The sequence below is a fragment of the Anoplolepis gracilipes genome, chromosome 7 (genome assembly GCF_047496725.1).
Source record: "Anoplolepis gracilipes chromosome 7, ASM4749672v1, whole genome shotgun sequence".
NCBI classification, from domain to species: Eukaryota; Metazoa; Arthropoda; class Insecta; order Hymenoptera; family Formicidae; genus Anoplolepis; species Anoplolepis gracilipes.
This window is the reverse complement of record NC_132976.1, coordinates 12,234,548-12,253,559: the sequence shown is the minus strand read 5'-3', so window position 1 is coordinate 12,253,559 and position 19,012 is coordinate 12,234,548. Positions and strand designations below refer to the sequence as shown.

The 19,012-nt window shown below is 45.5% G+C and overlaps 1 protein-coding gene across 5 annotated transcripts in view; it reads right to left on the bottom strand.

The window, feature by feature from the left end:
- Positions 1–4,278: 4,278 nt before the first annotated feature.
- Positions 4,279–19,012, bottom strand: part of E75 (ecdysone-induced protein 75) — a 93,217-nt gene continuing 78,483 nt past the window's right edge. For 3 of the 5 annotated variants that reach the window (XM_072896396.1, XM_072896397.1, XM_072896399.1), the window contains exons 2-5: positions 17,904–17,992; positions 10,442–10,586; positions 7,114–7,355; positions 4,279–6,744 (exon numbers count right to left, since the gene is read on the bottom strand). In XM_072896396.1, coding sequence (XP_072752497.1) covers positions 4,750–6,744; positions 7,114–7,355; positions 10,442–10,586; positions 17,904–17,992 — 2,471 coding nt within the window. In that variant the 3' untranslated portion in view covers positions 4,279–4,749. Of the gene's footprint in view, positions 6,745–7,113; positions 7,356–7,827; positions 8,230–10,441; positions 10,587–17,903; positions 17,993–18,276; positions 18,616–19,012 lie in introns of those variants that run through there. The other 2 variants (XM_072896395.1, XM_072896398.1) reach the window with 2 other exon arrangements.

The following is a 19,012-nucleotide window of genomic DNA, read 5'->3' as shown; positions in this document are numbered from 1 at the left end:
TATGTTTGTGGGGGCCCGCTTTGTACTTAGAATCCAATTATCGGAAAGCCGCGGTGGAGGGCATTATCTTCGCGGAGGAATCCTTCCAGCGACGTACGCTCGAGGCTACCTTTTGACTGGTGTTCGAGAAATGCACGCTGTCCCTGGGTAAGAGAAGTACATTCCCAGACGGAGTTTTAGCATCCAGGACGCCCTCACATTACCAAGCCGCGTATCCAGCTAACTCGCGTCCCCCGCACTTCCGCTCTCTTCTCTCTCTCTCTCTCTCTCTCTCTCTCTCTCTCTCTTTCTTTCACGCATAAAAGTTGTATTCGCAGGCTGTGTCTCGGCTGAGAAGCGCGTCCAAGGTCCGACCGAGGTCGCAGACATATATTCGACGAGATCAGCATCCCCTCTTTTGATAATACTCTCCTTATATCAGTAATGGATGAGAGACAATGAACAATAGCCGAAACTAGTTGTGGCATCTGTCATGTTTATTTATTTCTTCCGACCGATTTTAACGCAGAATTAATCGAAGGATAAAATGAGAGAAGAGATTTGTTAGAATTTGACACATCTGGTATTTGAAAATATTAAAAATAGAGTGGGATAATGCGTTATTCATAAGTTAATATTTTGTATAATTGCTGCGGTACGCTAAGATACTCATAGCACACACGAGCACTCGGGGATTAACGAGCGACCTTCGGGTTAACCGCGTTTGCGCTCGACAGCAAGTTCTCCTCAGCGGTTTATTGTTAGTGGACGGCTCCTTGTCGATCTCTGTCCGACAGCTTCTTTCGCCTTCTCTTTTTGCCTGCTTAATCCATGGCCTGACGATACGCTGGCCAACGAATGAAAGTGTAGCCCGACGTCTGAGAATTTAACGTCGGATTAAACAATGCGATGCATTTCGTAACAAATACACGCTAAACGGAACTCGTGTCAATTTAGCATGCGACTTGAGGAAATAAATGCCAACTTAAAAGACAAATATATATTGTATATATAAATGCAAGTCTATTTTAAATATAAAGTGTCGACGTAACGTTTGTTATATATTTATTTTTGCAGTAAAAAAAAAAAAAAAAAAAAAAACTGATCGCGCCATATTTACATTACGACCCGCATTCGATTATAATAAATAAACCGAACGAATACGTTTGATTGGTATTTCAGTCTCCAATTTAGTCGATATTTTTAAATAATAATTATAATAAAACAATTTTGTGACACGTGTAACTAAGTCCTATCGAAAATATCAACGCCCTCGTTTGATGTAGCGGTTATGATGGAGCGCATCGGCACGATGCGGTCGAGGCGAAGTGCAGAGTTCACGATGGGACAGTTCACGTTAGCGAGAGAAGCAGGTTGCGTGGCAACCGACGCCCACGACGTGCCACGCGCCTCCAATGTATAGATATAGGTAAAGGTATTTACGCGAAACGCGGAGTGATTGCCGCACCTCGTCGTAGGCGGATTTGGTGGATTAACGAAAGGGATTGTATCTCTCTGTGCGAACGCCATGCGGAAAACTCAGAAAAGCAATTACACAACTGGAAAATGCGCGGTCCTCCACTCGCGATTAATTATCAGATGCTCTATCGTAATGCTAAATTGCATACCGATATCGGATTTTTCTTTTTTTTTTTTTTTTTTTTTTTTGGACGCGTGTAAAACAAGTAATTATATCGTTAAGAGAGAGATAATTAAATGACCGTTTTTTCCTCGATTCCTAGAATAATCTTGCAATTCGAAAAATGTTTCACACGTGTCATGAAATTATTTTATTATCATAGTTAGCGAGAAAACTTGATTTAAATCTTTTGCCGTAATCGAGTTGGCGTCCTTCTCGATAACTCGTTCACCAATTCCGATCGTTCGTATCTAAATACTTACCAAGGCTGCATAAAAGTTCAAGGTTTCATCAAAAAAGATTATAAAGCCAGAACGGCTAATCTAAACATGGATATACGAGATTATTGCAGAAATTAAATGAAAATGTTAAAAGTAAAATATCTGTTGTTTTTAAAAACATACAAGTAATTTCTTAAATGTGAAACTCAGTAAATTTAATAATTATCGATGACCGTACAATTGCGTAATCTGTATTCAATTAGAGTTACCGAGGACGTTTTATATTTTTTATATATGCAAATAATGTATTATATTTTAAATCTAAATGTTTTTTAATTAGCATTTATTAAATTCGCAAATTAATTATATGTTTATTATACGAACAAGCTTAAATAAGTATACGAGTAAAAATCATCATACGGATAAGGATTTGAATATCCTTGGAGAAGGTAAGTAGGTAGGATAAGAGATCTTAGACCTTGGAAGAATCGGAGAAATGTCAGGCTAGAGGTAAATAAGAAGACAAAATTTTTTTTTTTATGTATAATTCACCAGACAATGTTTATTCAGACGACCTCACAACTCCCAAGCGTACAAAATGACGTGCTCACTGGGCAATATGCGGGGCTGCATTTGTATTCTTGCATGTAATAGAGTACATTTTATATCCATATTTTTTCGTTTTTTTTCCACCAGAAACAACAGCTGTTTGTATTCTCCTTCTTAATGGATAGGGAAATATATCATACTTTATATGTATCGTTCACTATAATAATTATGTGTAGTTTATGCATAACAAGTATTACGAATATCAACGCTAGGTTGTTTTGCGGGGAAGGGGACAAGACAAGTGTTCGCTTTAGTGTGCATGTGTGTCGCGCTGTTGTGTAAATATGTCCGTCTTTTGCGTATATGCGTGTATTTTGTAAAGAGAGCCGGGAGGATTTTATACGAGGACACTGGGGGGGGGGCGGAGGCGGAGGCGGAGGGGGAGCGGGTGGGGATGGGGGTGCGAATATCACGCTACACGGCGAAAAGGGGAAAAAATGCACTCTCTTTAGGTACAATAAATACAGAGGCCTCTAAGCTGGGTGTTTAGGAATACTCTGGTTAGGCTATATTCTAGCTGGGAGACAGACTGAATGTGCTTTTAAATGCCTCGTTCTGACGCGGACCAGTTTCCCTTTAATCTAACCGAACGTGATTACAACTCGGCTTGCAATCACGTTCACCGGATCTACAGATGGAGCTAACACGGACTTGGTTAAATCGAACCAAGGTGGTCTAGTCCGTCCCGGAAAGGGGCATAAGTGTTTCTACAACTGTCTCTCCTCAAGATCAGTTTACTCGCTCAGCGTGTTGTGGGTTTTTTATGCGTGTTTGATGCGATATTTATGCTGGAATTGAGAGATATGCGGATGGTTAGGCGGGGATGATGAAGGAGAAAGGGCAGGATGGAGGAGGGGGAGGAGGGGCAGGCGTCTCAACAACACGTCGGCGGCGGCCCGCCGCGTATCTTCTAACTTTCCCTCACGATTTTCTCGAAGCAAAAAGAAGTTCACTCGCGCCTACCAAGACATAGCCTTACGAATCTACTATTTACACTGCGCGTTTCGCCATTCGATCTCCGCTTTGCTCCAGCGCTTCGCGGCTTTTCTCTCTCTCTTTCTCTCCCTTTCTGTTTTTTGTTTTTTTCTCTCACGCTCACGCTCTCCCCTCTCTCTCTCTCTCTCTCTCTCTTTCTCGCGATCCTATCTCAATCTATCTGTCTGACTTTCATGCATGCACACACGACACATAATATTGTATAACGCGTTTAAGCGGGCCTACGATACCTATTTCGCTATACGGCGCGATTAGAGGATATAATTACTTCTCGAGTCGTTACTCTCCTCGACGAAGAGACACGACACGTAGTGTATAAAGGTACGGTAATTGCAAACTAGTGGCCGCGGCGGGCCGATCAGTCTCATAACAAAACGTTTAATTCTTTAAAATCGCGTGCGCGATTCCCTCTCTCGGTTGCCACCGCGATCAAGAAGCTTTTCGATTTGCCCCGACTCATTTGCACAAGCACGTTCACTCGTCACTCGTTCACTCTCATTTTTTTATCTCATTCTCTCTACATCGCCCTCTCGTCATTCGCGCAAGAATATCATACGCGTCTTTTTGTTCCTACACACGTACACGAAAAAATGATAATTTTTTACGATTATAATACCTTACACATATTACAATAATATTAATTAGTTTATAATATTTAATAATTATAGTAGAGTAGATGATCGATGAATGAGGTGGAGACTGTACAGGATGCGCGATTTCCATGATTATCACATGTAGATAGATTATTAATTTCTGTAACACTCAACCTTTTATTTTTTTCCGTCGCTGATGCTCCATCTTCTAGATATACACCTAGAGCAGATAGGTTTTAGGTAGGTAGACAGGTAGATAGGTAGTTTTTTTAGGTGGATAGGTAGCTCCCTTACGGCATTGTTGCTCTCATCGGATCGGCACTTAACGCGCAAGCGTCCGTTCACGATGTCCATCGTCGTTTCGCACAGTCGGAGAAAGCAACTTGCCACTGAGAGAATGTCTGTCTTCCTCATAAATGTACGCAAAGATGTTCATCATCCGTTCCTCCGTAACTTCCACCTCCTTTTTTCGCGCGATTTTTTTTTTTTTTAGCAATAAGTAGTTTAAATTAATAAATTATTTGGTTTTTCACGCGCTCAGAGCGTCCTGGCACTTTCATTTTTAGTCAAGAGCCGGGGGAAGGTTAGGTTACCGCGTTACGACGTTTACGACGACGATTAGTGCACGCCGGTAGGTGATAGGTGGATCAGACATCCCGATTTCGCGCGCATTAGCACATGTCACGGGAGATCACTCGAGCTCGCGAGAACACTACGCCTCGAGGGAGAGGGCCTTGCATGGTCCGACGAGCGGTCTGGGGGATGGCGACGGGGATGGCGACTTCTTGGATAGATTCAGCGGTTGCTGACTGTCCGCGATGTCCACTTGTAGTTCCATCATGTTGCTCGGACAGCCGGACAACACCAACGTGGCCGCCGTACTCGAGGTCGGTCTTGGACTCGTACTTGTACTGCTGGTCGCCGCCGCGGATAGATATCTCGGTGACGAAGCCGGGGAATTACCAACAGCGAGATAGTCCGAGGAAGACTGCTGTTGCTGTTGCTGCTGCTGCTGCTGCTGCTGCTGTTGTTGTTGTCGCGCGCCTGTCGTCGTCGTGATTACCGAAGTGGCCGGCCACCTGTTCGAGTAGCTCGTGGTGGCGCATTGCAGAAGACCCTGAACTCCTTGCGTCGTTCGCACTGTTGCGGTAGTTGTGGATGCGCATTGCTCTGCAGGCGACGGCGATGCTGTGGGCGATCTAGGGCTGGCTTCGCCGCGCATTATATAATTGTGTATAATGTCCGTGCGCTTCAGTTGTTCCGCCGTCATCCGCGGGCCCTCCATTAGGCTTCTCGCAAGGGTGGAATGCGTGCTGCTCAGCAAACTCGCGGTCTGCGGGCACTGCGGGGGCTGCGCCCCAGTTTGAGTGGGCGGACTTCGCGCTGGTGGCGAAGTCAGATGCAGATGTAACTGAGACTGCGTATGCTGGACCACCACGGCCGGCTCGGCTTCGGCGCTATCCTTTTGACGCAAAGCGCGGAATTTCTTATGCGGCTTGTAAGCCTCGTCCATCAATGAGTTGGTGTCGTATAGCGGTGGTGCCTGGAGCACGCGTTTCAGCACCGGCATGTCCTCGACCTCCTTGTCTTCCGAACGCGGACTCGAGCACACGGACGTGGGTGCACTGCTGGCGCTGCTGCTGGCCGGCTTGTCGGGCTTCTCGGTTCCGGATTCGATTCCGCTGTCGCTCGGTGAATCTAATTTGCGGAATCGTGGACACTGCGGCGGCTGAGGTGTCTTGGACATGGTAGCGCGATGAAGCTCATCGTCACCCGAGCTAGTACTACCCGAGTTGGCTCGTCGTCTATGCGGGCAAAGTCCACCGGCTAGAGTAGCGGCTAGAAGAGGCGCGCTTGAGGCATGATGACCGCTAGGAGGTGCAACGTGATGATATTCTGTCAAAGAGGCAACTTCGCCGCTGCAAGTGCTTTCGGTGCTCGACACGCTACCCAGCGGGCTCTTTACCGCTTCGTCCAGAGTTACATCCGAAGCAGAACTCCAGGATGCCGGAGGCTCTTCCTCCATTGGCCAATGTGATTGTTGTTGAGCGGTAATAACATGCGTTTGCTGCTGCTGTTGCTGCTGATGTTGTTGTTGAGCTTGCAATTGTTGCTGCTGTTCAGTCATTTTAAACGCTAGGAGCTTTTCCGAATGAAGGGTATTCAGAGTTCTTAGATCGGGTATCTTCTTCAATAGTTCGCGGAGAATGTCGGGATGCTGGGGATGATTCTGCGCGAGTACCGTTTGTAGAGCGTTTCGGAGCTTATTGTGCATACGTTCAACCAGTTCGGTATTGCGAAGCCCGGGTCTGTCGGCGGCAATCACCACCACTGAGCAGAACAATCCCAACTCAGCATCGGATAATCGCAAGGAATTGACCCTTTCGGCAAAGTCGAACATCGAGTCCATTAGGAATCGTGCGTTACTACTATTGTGGATGGACTCTCGCTTGAGCACCTGGCCGTTTAAGCAGATCATACTGTTCGTTTGAGCATCAAACATGCAGGCCAGTCGCACGAGCAGCACTTCGAAAACGCCGGCCTTTAGTAGCGTCACCTGGTCGTCCTGAGCCAGCAGGCTGAATCCAGGTATACGTTTCGCGAACTCAACGACACCGCGTATGGCCGGTGAGAACCTCTTGGAGAAATCTTGTAGCAGTTCCTGCTGCCCGGTCAATGGTTGTGGGTTAGGATTCAAGGGGCATGCCTGTAACAGAAAGAAGGAAATTTCGAAGTGAGGAGGCGACGAACCTTAAATCACGTCGAAGGTCGTGCACGTGTTGTTATTCGGAAGAGCATACCAGGCGTCCTCATAAGAGGAAGAGAGACGAGACGAGACGAGATGTGAGATGAGAGGTTTACGCGCTCTCGTCGAGTCTCGCTTCCTCCTTCGCGGCAGCAGCCGAGGTCGCCTGGTTGCGCGATTTCCGCGTAGACCGCTCGAAAGATCAAGACGGCCCAAGGTCCGCGGAACTATATTGACGTCACCGTAGACGCCGACTGTTCGAATCTTAATGCGGCGCGAAACGGGTTGCGTAATCAGTCAATGTCAAGAGGAAAGGTCGAGCATATTTACCAAGGTCGGTGGACACGCGGTGTAGTTGGGAGTCTCGCGAGCTCTGGCGAGGATGGGAGCCACTTTGTCTCTGGTAAAGTCGCATGTGTCGATATGAGCTCGCACCACGGTCGCGAGAAGACGTTGTTCATCTTCCAGTTCGGCTGCTACCGCCTTCTCCTGAGAACGGCTGTGAGAGCTCTGCTGCATGGCAGCCAGAATCCTGGCCTTCTCACGTTTTGGCACACGGCCGAATCGCACCGCTGTAATCAGAAATGGATAATCATGGGTTAGATGTGCTGCGAAGCTCGTACGTCACGCGCAAGAGGAAGGACGACGATAAATAGTTAATGCGATCAATGGATGAATCATGCAACGGACCCGACCGCTATCGCGAGATGACCTTCGCGCCAACGAACGTCGACATTCGCGTGATGCTCGCGCACGAAAGATTGAGAGAATTGAAAGAAAACGCGTCTTTCCAACTATGGGATATGATATTTGGAACCGAGGAGCAGATATGGTTTCGCGTTAAAGGTGGAAAAAAAGTCAGAGGGGAAAGCGCACGACTTTCTCGCGCCAAGAGATGAAAGTGCGGCCGCTGCTCCCGCGTGCTACGAATCCTCGCGGTTAGAAAGTACGTTGTTGCTAAACCTTTGGATCGATCCTTATCACGTCGCGTAAACATCAGAATCGTGTTGGTATGTACGTGTGATACGAAGGGATGAAACCTACGTGCATTGTGATAGTTGACTACTCCGTTGAGGATTCCTTTTAGAATCGGTAACTCGTCTCCCATGACGATTCGGGCAAACCGCTTAATCGTCAAGTAATCAGATTAATCAGATTTTCAGATTCGATTACACTTTGACGCACGTGATTGTAACTTTTCTATCTCGGCCACTATAAATCACTGCCTGACACCGCGATTGTCACTGTCATGCGAAGGCTCTCTGCGCTTACTAATCATCGAACGATCTTCTCGGCTGACTCGAAACACGAGTCACTCCAAGGGATAGCGCGTGCTGCGAGGCAAGAAGAGGCTGTTCCGACTTTGAAGAAGGAGCGCGACAGTAGTACGCGTGTAGACACGAGACAGCATCACCGCCGACTGAGTGATGTTCCGCGGGTTGCGTTCAACAGCCCCTCCACTTATTCAGCCATCAACGACCCCCACCATCGCGCGCGATTGTGGCCTTTGCCGAGCCTTTGGCCTTGAACTTGGTTTCAGCGACAGCCGCACGAGGCGTACCGCCGACCTATATACACGATATAACGAGCAAATATACGACGCGTCAAGCGTAGCGTTTAACGTGAGGAGCGAGAAAGATAGTCTAGCTTCTCTTCTATGCGCAGATGCGAACTTGCTTTGTCGGGGGTAACTTACCCTCGACGACCTTGGGCAACCCCTCGCTGGCTACCTGCCCTGTCACCAGCTGTCGATAGTCGGCTTATCTATTTGCGGACTATCGATCTTTTAACGTTGAAAATGTGCCGACCTTATAAACTAAAGCCAAGGACTGATTCTTTATCAATTATCGTCTCTTCAATCTTCCTTTCATTATTTCATTTAATTATGAGAGTGTTATTCTGTAGAATGACAAGACAATATTAGAGAATGACGTAGAAAAATAATCGACGTGTAGGAAGTCGAGGTGTCTAATCAATATTCAAGAGCGCGGTCTCTTAATATCTTTGTCTTCTCTCCATTCCAAAAATCAAAATTTTCCTTCAACTTGATTCATCTCACGGACATACCAACTCCTTCTTGAAATCCCATTCGTCAAGATACAACGCGACGAGGGTGGAGAGAACGCGCCCGGTCATAATGACGACGAGTTGTCCGCAGCAAAGCGCGAAGCGCTATGACCAGTTGGTCACGTACGGCTTTGGCCAGACGACGACGACGACGACGACGACGACGGCGGCGGCGGCGGCGGCGGCGGCGGCGGCGGGAGCATGCGCCTACCGGCCAGGTGGATCCACGGCTGTAGAAGGGGTAGGATTGATACGTGAAGGAGAGGAACGTACGTGGTCGTGGAAGGGGAACGTAGTTATGAGAAGCAAAGTTCGCGAGGTCTCCGCATGAAGTGTAGCGCCACGCGACGGCGCGTTTCGCGACCGAAGAAGCCGAAACGATGATCGCTCGAGCTGGGGAAAGGAGAAGGACGGGTGGAGCGCGTGGTGGGAAAGGAGGATGGAAGATGGTGGGAGGAGGAGAGAGAGTCAAGCGGGGAAAGGGGGGGACGTAGCGGTGAGTAGCGGTACTCTTTCTATGGACTTGGAGTCATCCGCCAGACGAACGCAGCGGCCGTCTATTGACCCCGCGAATCAACGCGTTCATATCGGTAGGCGTATCTCTTCATCGATTTTTTTTTTTTTTTTTCCCAACGACAGATCATTTTTTTCCGTCAGAATTTTCACAAAAATCGTGAAATTTATAATACCGATTGATTTCGATTGAGCCATCATGATTACGATTATTAAAATATTGCAAATTTTAATTTGCCGAAATTGATAAATATCAATATTTCGTAATATCTATTTAAAAGAAGAGCGCGTTCTAATTTTGTCTGCAGCATGAAATGTGTATATAAATAAATAATATATATATATATATATATATATATTTTCGCGCCCGCCGAACATGTCGACGACCTAGGTCAATGATCCCGGCGGGAGATGGTGCGAAGCATCGCGCGCGCAACTGCATTACCGTGATTATTTGACAAAGGACGGTTTAGAATTTTATCGATTCGATTGAGAAAAGAAAGCAAGATCTGCTTATACGCCAATCGAGAGATAATCGCCGTTGCTTTCTCAAACGGTGTACTGGCCACTTTCGCCCGTTGCGACATTCCGCCGTGTCGCGGGGAACGACGTTACGCAAACGGTCAATGACCCGGCAAACTAAATTTTAGAAACTCTTCTCGAAAAGCATGTTTCGCGAGAAATGTACACGGGCGGGGGGCAGGGGGTAGGGGGGGGGTGCGGCGACGTTTTACTTAATCTGGGGATGCGATAGTGAGCTCGACCAAAATGATTTCTGCTCATTTTACGAATATTCTTGTATTTAACAATACAGTAATTTTTTTTTTTTTTTGCATCTGAGATGATTTCGCATTCGAGAAAAAAGAAAGAAGATTTTAAGTAGAAAATTTTAAATATATTACACGATATTATTAAGATAGAAGGGAAAGATACCAAAGACTCTTTAAATCTTTAAATCACAATTTAATTTTAACGTTTCTTTTAATAATTAATAATTTATTGTAAATTTTAATAAAGATATATATAATTTCTTATTTACTTTGTGCGTGAGATATTAAAAAAAAAAAAAAAAACTCACCATCACGACTCATGCCTACGGCGATGCACTTTTTGAGACGGCAATACTGACAGCGATTCCTGTTGATCCGAAGAATGCTGCACTGTTGATTCTTGGTGCACGGCCGATACTGAATCTTCTGCTGGATGCTTCGGCGGAAGAAGCCCTGCGAATCACCAACAAAACTCTCGTCAATCTGACCGTCGCTGTCCGACGAAGACCCCGAGCAATCGGTCCCCGAACGCGGGGCGGCCAGATCACATTCGCACAAGCACCCCATTAATTCACTCCGGCTTAGGAAAATAGCAATCGCACGGCTATCTGAACGAATATGCGAAAGTCTGTCGCGTGTGGTTCATATATCGCGTTAACCAAATGATTATATCACTCGCTACGTATCCTTCGATTCGAAACTGATGACGCTACCACCTAGAGGCGAGGGTGTCCTCTACAAAAATGGCAGATGGTCTTTGGCAGCTCGCGCCAGTCACTGTGTTTCTCACGTATAATCCGCATTCACCAAAACTCGCGTGTAGGTCTCTTCTCGGCTACTCGACTCGCGGTCAACGCGCGTACCAAAGTACAACGCGAGTTTTCGGAGGGGAAAGAAGCGACCGTTTGTATCGGAGCTTGGCTGTGGACTGGCTCTTTCTAGCACAGAGAACATAGAGCCTCGGCACATTGCCTCTGGCATGCCGAGGTGGGGGACACTGTGACCTAATTCCCGGACGTTCACCCGCAGTTCACCGCGTGAAAGTGAGAGTCCCCCTTGCGCGCACTGGCGCTCCTCGGCCGTCTCCCTCTTTGAGTTCTCTCTTTCTCCTAGTCTCTCTTTCTCTCTCTCTCTCTCTCTCTCTCTCTCTCTCTCTCTCTCTCTCTCTCTCTCTTTTTCTCTCCCACTAGAGTGAACCCTAGATAATGTCTTCCTCGTCGTATCTACCGCGAACGCTAGCATAGAGGCTCGCGGGCGCTCTACTAACGGGTTTCTTCCCTCTCTTCTCCCCACCCACCAGGTCGTCCGGAGCCACCCTCTCCGAACGACCTGCCCTACCTCCATCTCTCGGTTCCTACCCTCGCGCTGATACCCCTCTAACATCCACCCACTCGCAAATATAAGCGCGAATATAGAGAAATCTCCCTTGCTATATATATATATATATATATATATATATATATATATATATATATTTGTATATGTGTCCTTTTTATCTATCTCAATCTTGTTAACCGCTACAGAGATAGCCATGAGGAGGATAAGAGTTGAAAATAAAAATTGGAAAAAGGGCAGGTTAGTGCGAAGATACTTGCCATCGTGTATCGGTCAACGACCTCGCGAGACGATTACGTAACGCACGACAACGCGTGGGGGATCCTTCGTGAAGCTTCTATGTATGTTACCGTGCTCGTCGACGTGTCGTGTCGTGTCGACGGTCGCGCGTGTATGCACGTACGCGTACGAAAAGTTGGCGATGCTCGTCGCCGGAGTAACACCGCTGCGTGACGTCAGACGCGCGACCTCGCCTACCTCAACTTCGTGCAGAGCATCGTCGAGAGAACGATGTACCGTTGCACCTCCGCGCCCGGGCTGTCAATCGGCGCGAGCGTTTGATGCAAGTCAATGAACTGTCAGTGTTGCCAATGCTCTAAGCATCGCTGCCACCGATCGTTTCAATCGATTGAACGAGAAAGAGAAAGAGAGAGAGAGAGAGAGAGAGAGAGAGAGAGAGAAAGAATACAATTTTTTAAATTCAAATTGAAATTTATTTCGACAGATTCGACTTGTTGCGAGATGTTTCAAATATTCTATTTAAAATTGAAATTAAATAATTATGCTTCAATTATTTTGAGACCGTTTAAAATAGATTCTTTCGCAGACTCTGGCAAGTCTGAAAAGTTCTGATTCAAGATATTTATTTTTTGTTAAAAAACAAAATTGCAGCAAAGTGCTATCGAGCTACGAGCTACCGTGCCCGGACGAGGCCAGCAACCCCTGTTGAACCTCTCGGTCGGCGGGAATCCGACAAGCGAAGGGTGAAGGAGGTGTGTGGGGGAATGCGGTGCATCGATCTCTCGAACCGTGCATGGCCCGTGACGGGTCAGGGAGCGACTACCTTTGCGCGCTACCTCAAGTTGTTCCGCGTCTTGTTCTGAAAATCTTTATGAAGAAAAAAAAAAAAGAAGAAAAAGATTAATTAGAAAATCGAGAGTTGATCCTTCAGCTGGCAAAAAGATTCCTAAAGATACCATTTTTCATGCGACACTTTTAACTTGTAATTTATACGTTAACTCGATTTTCAAGTACCAACGATAGAAACGTTCTTCGTCCCACACTTTCAACAATGAGATTATATTTAAACAATAGTTTCGGGGAAAAATGCATCGAGAAGAGAAGCCAACGAAATGCCGCACTCGCGCTCGCTCGCATCCGCCGAAACTTTCGCCGGATTGAGAAAGTTCTGTTATTCTCCGTTCTCCATTCGTCACGTTGAGAAAACTCATTTCTGCAGGTCTTTATTACTTGCAATTAAATTTTTATTAAAAAAAAAAAAAAAAAAAAAAAAAAAAGATTGTACAAAGGAGAGTTCTCTCTCTCTCTCTCTCTAATTTTCTACAATAAAGGCCGAAATGTACAAAGACGCAATAACGATTAAATACGATAAATAAAAATTGACGTTTGCGGTTCTCTAATCTTCGGAAAAGCTGATGGCGCGATCATCTTGGCGATTTAGCGGGACCCACCGTCCACCGGTAGTTAAGGCTCCAATTTTATTTTCCGTGGAAGCGCAGCGACGACAGCGGTAGCTGGCAGGAACGACGGTGACGGTGTACGGGGTTGTATGCGCGCGTTACATGCTTGCATATGGGTACATATATAGGTAAAGAGAGTGTGAGACATACACACGATGTGGTCGCGAGGCCAACGACCGGAGCGCGCGACTACTGCAACGGATGGAGGGACGCGGGGGGTGGTGGGGGAGGAGGAGGAGGAGAGAAGGGGGACGGCGATCTGTGACTGAGGGACGGTAGGGGAAGGTGAGCGTATCTGCTGTACCACGAGAGAAAGAGTGGGAGCGGGAGGTACCATAGTAAAAGTAGGAGGCAGTTGAGGTGGGAGGGAGAGGAGGACGCGAAACGGAGTAACGGTGACGTACGTAACGCGCGCGCGTGCGCCGCTCCAACAGTCGCGACACTCTCCGCTCGGAGGGCATTAACCGCGAGAGCTAGCTCGCTCTAGCACTCTCCTACGACCCCAAGAATTTGCCGTTCTATTCTGTTGCCCGGGCATCGATATCGGTAAAGTCGATCGCGGAGGTCAAAGATGATCGCTTCGGGGTGAGCAGTCTTGCACCCTGCTGATATCAGCGAGCGATAACGGCGAGATACAGCGGTTTTAATTATAAAATTTGATACCGATCTCCATCACTTTTGTGCTAGAAAGATATGCACGAATCTTATCGCTATCTAAACTGTTTATCAGTTAATCAATTATATATTCTGGATTCAACCTAATCGGATCAATATTTATCTTGGAACTGTGTTTATAAAAAAAAAAATGAATATTAATTCAATATATAATTTAGGTTTTTTTCTGTAACACAAATTTCGAATCGAATTATTTAAGGTGACGAGGACGCATCCGCGTAAATGACGAAACCCTTTTAAAGCTCATTGATTTACCGATACGTAAAGCGGCGTGGCGCGTGTTAGAAAGGCAAGAATGATCTATTATACTTTTTGCCGATGGTATCATGTTTCGCGGGACGAATTTATCGGGTGTAAAAATTGCAGCGGTCCGATTTCGCTCGGCGGGGAAGCGTTATCTCGAGGAGCTCCCGCTCCGGTGGACAGATACCACGTCGAGCGAACACCTACCACGATAATAAGCGACTGACCCGATTCTAAAGTAGATGCACCGGGGTCAGTAACCTCAAGCGAGCACCGAAATACTCGCGCAATCAAATGAAAATGAGATCGCGACTCGTTACGACGTCAAAAATGACGGTTACCCGAGAGAGGAGGGGAAAGTGGGGGAAGGCTTCCCCGTGGGAAGGGGTGTGCGGAGAGGATAGCGGAATGAGGGAGGAGGAGGGAGAGTGACGTAACTGGCTCGGAGGGTCGACGACCGGAGGGTTAATGCACCGGTCGCCTGATTTCAACCCTCCGGAAAAAGCGTAAACGTGCACCTCCACCGATGATTGTTTCGTCGGAGATTTAAAGAGGAACTCTTTTACTGTGTTAAAGAATCTCATTTTTCTCCCAAATAATATCTTCTAAACTTTTCGAGAAAATTGATCACATAACAATATTTCTCAATATTATGGCGATTGATTTTTCATAACTTCACATATATGTATGTATTGAAAGAGAACTTTGGAGACTGATATTTTTAAATTTTAAATTAAATTTTCTTAATTAGAAAAGAGCGAGCGTTCAACGTCAAGATGAAAAACACATTTTTATTTTCTTTAGCAATTTCAAGCTATTTTATAAATCAAAAAACTTATTAACTTTACAATATTACATACAGCATACAGAGTATTAATTTTATGAAAATCATATTTATTTCAAATCTCACCATGATATGTACCGTTATGGTGAGAAGAGTAGGGCAATAATAGCGCCGTTCGACTATTTCCGAACCGTAATCGATTTAACTCAAATCGAACAAAATATTGAAGTATATGCATCTATTTTATTCTCCTCCACCATGATTTAATAAACTGACAAAAATCATATTTTTTGATACTAAATTAGAAAGGAAGAAAATATCATAATAATATATTTTCATTTAGATAATATATTTCACGTTAAAATACGGAAGATGTGATTAGATTTAGATGTATGGGTCTTTGAATTCCGATAGTTTAATTTTTCGACGTATCAACTTTTTTTCTTATTTTTAAAATATATATTCTCGAGTCTATATTTATTAATAAAAATTCTACAAAAACATCGTATAAATACTTTTTTTTACGCGTGACGCGCTTTTATATCAGCAAACTTTTTCCTACGGCGAAATTAATATTTCACTGTTGCAATCCGCGTGACGCGAAAAGTAGCATACTACCGATGAGACGGTAGAGAGAAATAGTGCAACAGTGGTGCGACCGAGCGACCTAGTCTTAAAGATATCCAACACTCTTCCGCGTTCTCTTCCCTTTCCACACAGCCCCTCTTCCTCCAGTACCTTAAGACGGTCTACCGCTAGCGGCTAGGTCACTCAGTGGAGACTCGTTCGGTTTAGCGCCTCTTACGGCGCTGCGGCCATAAGTTACTGACCTAGTCAACCAACCAGGGGCCATGACTCTGCCCGACCGATTAGTATTTCCAGTGAATTTCAGTCGGAACGCTGACGGAAAGTGGGGGGACGGAAAAATCTTTAGCCAGGTGTTTCCACGGAATGCGGTCGATCTACTTCTTTTTTTTTTTTTTTTTTTTTTTTTTTTTCATGCCTACAATAGGAGCGATGAAAGCAGAAGTACCTGCTCTGCGCCATGAATCGAAAGGTCCTCCCGATACTTTCGCCTCCCGCGGTTATAACGATGATCACTGGGTTTTCGGTTGGCCCAACTCTCTCTTTCAGCTCCCTTCTTTCGGACTCTCCACGGTAAAATGTCTACTAGCGGTTCCGTACGATTATCTCAATGGGAAAAGCAACCAAACTATTTACATTTCTGTTACCGCCTTTTCCAAAAATTGCGTTTAATCCAATCTTAATAATCAATTTTATATTTAATATTCAATATTCAATATTTAACACATCTATGCATGGACATTGTATAATCAAACAGTGGATTATCTTTTGAAGAACTTTTTTTTTCAATTAATCTTCCAAAACAGAGATTAAACTAAATACAAATATAAATCAAATATCAATAATAAATGTAACTATAACTGTGAAATTCTTTAATAATAATAAAAACTATCACGTCCTATAATTCGTAGCGATTGCATTAGGAGTTGGAAAGATATTACGTAAATGCATGTATCTTGTACGAAAATTCGTAAGAGTAACCGCGAATCGCTAAGAAGAAGGATGATGATACGAAGCTGCCGCGCGAGTGGCCTAAGTCGCTCTGCGAGCGCGAACGATGTACAGCACCTGGTGGTGTAACCACCTCCATCGGATCGTGTGTCGATGGAGGTGGTAAAGTCGACGGTGGGTAGTGGCGCCGTTCCTTCACTTCCTAAAACGCGTCGATAGCCAGTGCTATCCCACTTCCGGCCGAGTGTGTTGAAAGACGCGCATACAGTCGAAACAAAGGTGTCAAATCGGGGCATAATTTAAGCGGCTCGTAAAAACATCCTCGTGATGAGGAAAAGAAATACCCGAGCGAATATTTATTGCCGTATAAAAGATAATTGGAACATGAAATGAAACAATAATTCTTCGACCTGACTGACATTTCCGCATTTTCGAGCCTCAAATATCTTCTTGGTAATTTTTCATTTAGTCAGGATAAGCTGTTAGGTATAGAATGCTGACAAAAAGACATCTCTAAAAGGAATTTGAAAAGTCTACCTGCTGTGAACCTTCTTCCGAATTTCTTTGACGAGAGCAAGTCATAATGATAAAAAAAAACACGTTTTCCACCCAGTTTTACGCAATATATTACGAAATAGTTCTTTATTTAATTGAACCGTCCTTTCTCTTCTTTTCTTCAGAGTGATGGCGGTCTAGTAGACTAAAAAATGGCGCAGAAGCGTAGTGAATGTCGACGAGAATCTACAAGGAAATGATTGATGTTTTCCATCATGCTTGCATTGATTGTTAAAATCAATAAAAAGTTTAGGATGGTCGATGATCGTAATGACCCTGGCGATACGTAAATTAAAAAAGACCTTGACGAGATTCCTTGTTGATACGGGGGAATTACCGGGTCGTGAAATAGCTTCAAGGATCACCTCAAACCTCTTATGATTTCCGTATAATCAAGGTTAACTCGTGCCCGCTCGACAGTTCCTATGTAGCCTTGGTTTCTCACGCACATTCACATTCACGCACGTTCACTCTTACTGGCCACACTCCGCAATTTCGATATTTTTTCTGAAGACATAATAATCTATCGCGAGCCGTAGATTTTTTTGGAACAATTTTTAAATAAAAGATTCTTTAAACAAATTAATCTTACTTTAATAGAAATTTAATCATATATATATATTCTGTCTTTTTTTATATATCTTATATTTGGAAAAAAATGTTTCTAATTTTCAATTAAAAGTCAAATGTTGATGTTTGTGATAGCGGTAAAGGAAGATCAGTTTTCTCAACAAAACACCTAACCGGACAAACATATCGAAATCGTTTTCGACGGGAAAACACAGCTCGCACTGCGATCGCTTGTGCGACATCGGATTCCGTCAGCGGAATCTTTGATTTAAAAATCCGATTAGATATTGTAAGGTAACTCTCCTTGAACCGATGATACCGCTGACAGAGTCGGATCGCTACGTAAGTGACAACTGATCCGTCGGTACTCACCTTGCATCCCTCGCAGGAGTGAACTCCATAGTGAAAACCGGACGCCTTGTCACCGCAGACTCGGCACAACACGGTCGTCCCGTCGAATTCTGAAACAAGCGAGAAAAAAAAACGCGTTGCATTAATGCAGGTCGCTACTGATATCCTCTGCACGTGCCAGCGGTGCCGCGGTGCCGCGGTGCCGCGAGAGAAAGGTGGGAGGGAAAGAAGAACACTTTCTCCACTCTGGCGCGCGTGTTACAGCATCGTCGTATTACAACTTTCTGCTTTCACCCGCGGTCCTACCCGCTTTTTTTTTTACACTCGCACGCGCTTGTCTTATATTAGATTATTTTTCAGGCTGTCAAAGAGATAGTGGATAATTCTCGCCTACCTATATTGAGCTCGGGCTCGGGTTTAGCCGATGAGACTGTCGAATCCATCGTCGGCATACTGGGACTAAGGCAATGAGCTGCTAATTGCACCACGTGATACGGACTAGACATACCCTGAAGGGGTACGCGCGGCGCGCTAGACACGAGGGGATCGTGCGTCGACACGCCGGCGATTAGCGATTTGGATGCGGGTAATGTTGCCAGCGTGTCCTGCGCGCTACTGTCCGCAATAAGAATCATGTTTCGGAGAATCTTTCGACTTATCAGTGTTCTTTCATCACAGACGGAAACATCATCCGTTTATTCACGACACTGCACTGAGAATACGATTAGATGGATGTCATTTACGATATCTGTCCACTGGTCCTCATTTCGCTCTCACTGTCACTATGTTCACTGACCGATCACTAATCAATATCGATTCGCGTACGCGTGCGTGTCAACTTGCGCTCGAGAACTCCGCTCCGAGACGTAGGAAGGATCGGTACGATCTGCGGCCGTGCAAAGGTTACGGCCAGGTGTTATAGCGATGCTCGCCGGCCAAACGCGACGAATGGTAGAGGAACGCGAGCGGATGGTAACCTGAAGAGAGAGTGAAAGTAAGTCTTCGCTCGAGGGAGGTTCGCGTTGGTCTGACTCGTGTTCGGCGCTGCCGAGTATTGGTTACCTGGGGCCGTGCAGCCCTTACTCGGCAACTCTGACCAACTCGAAGGTGGGGAGGGATTGATGTGCCTG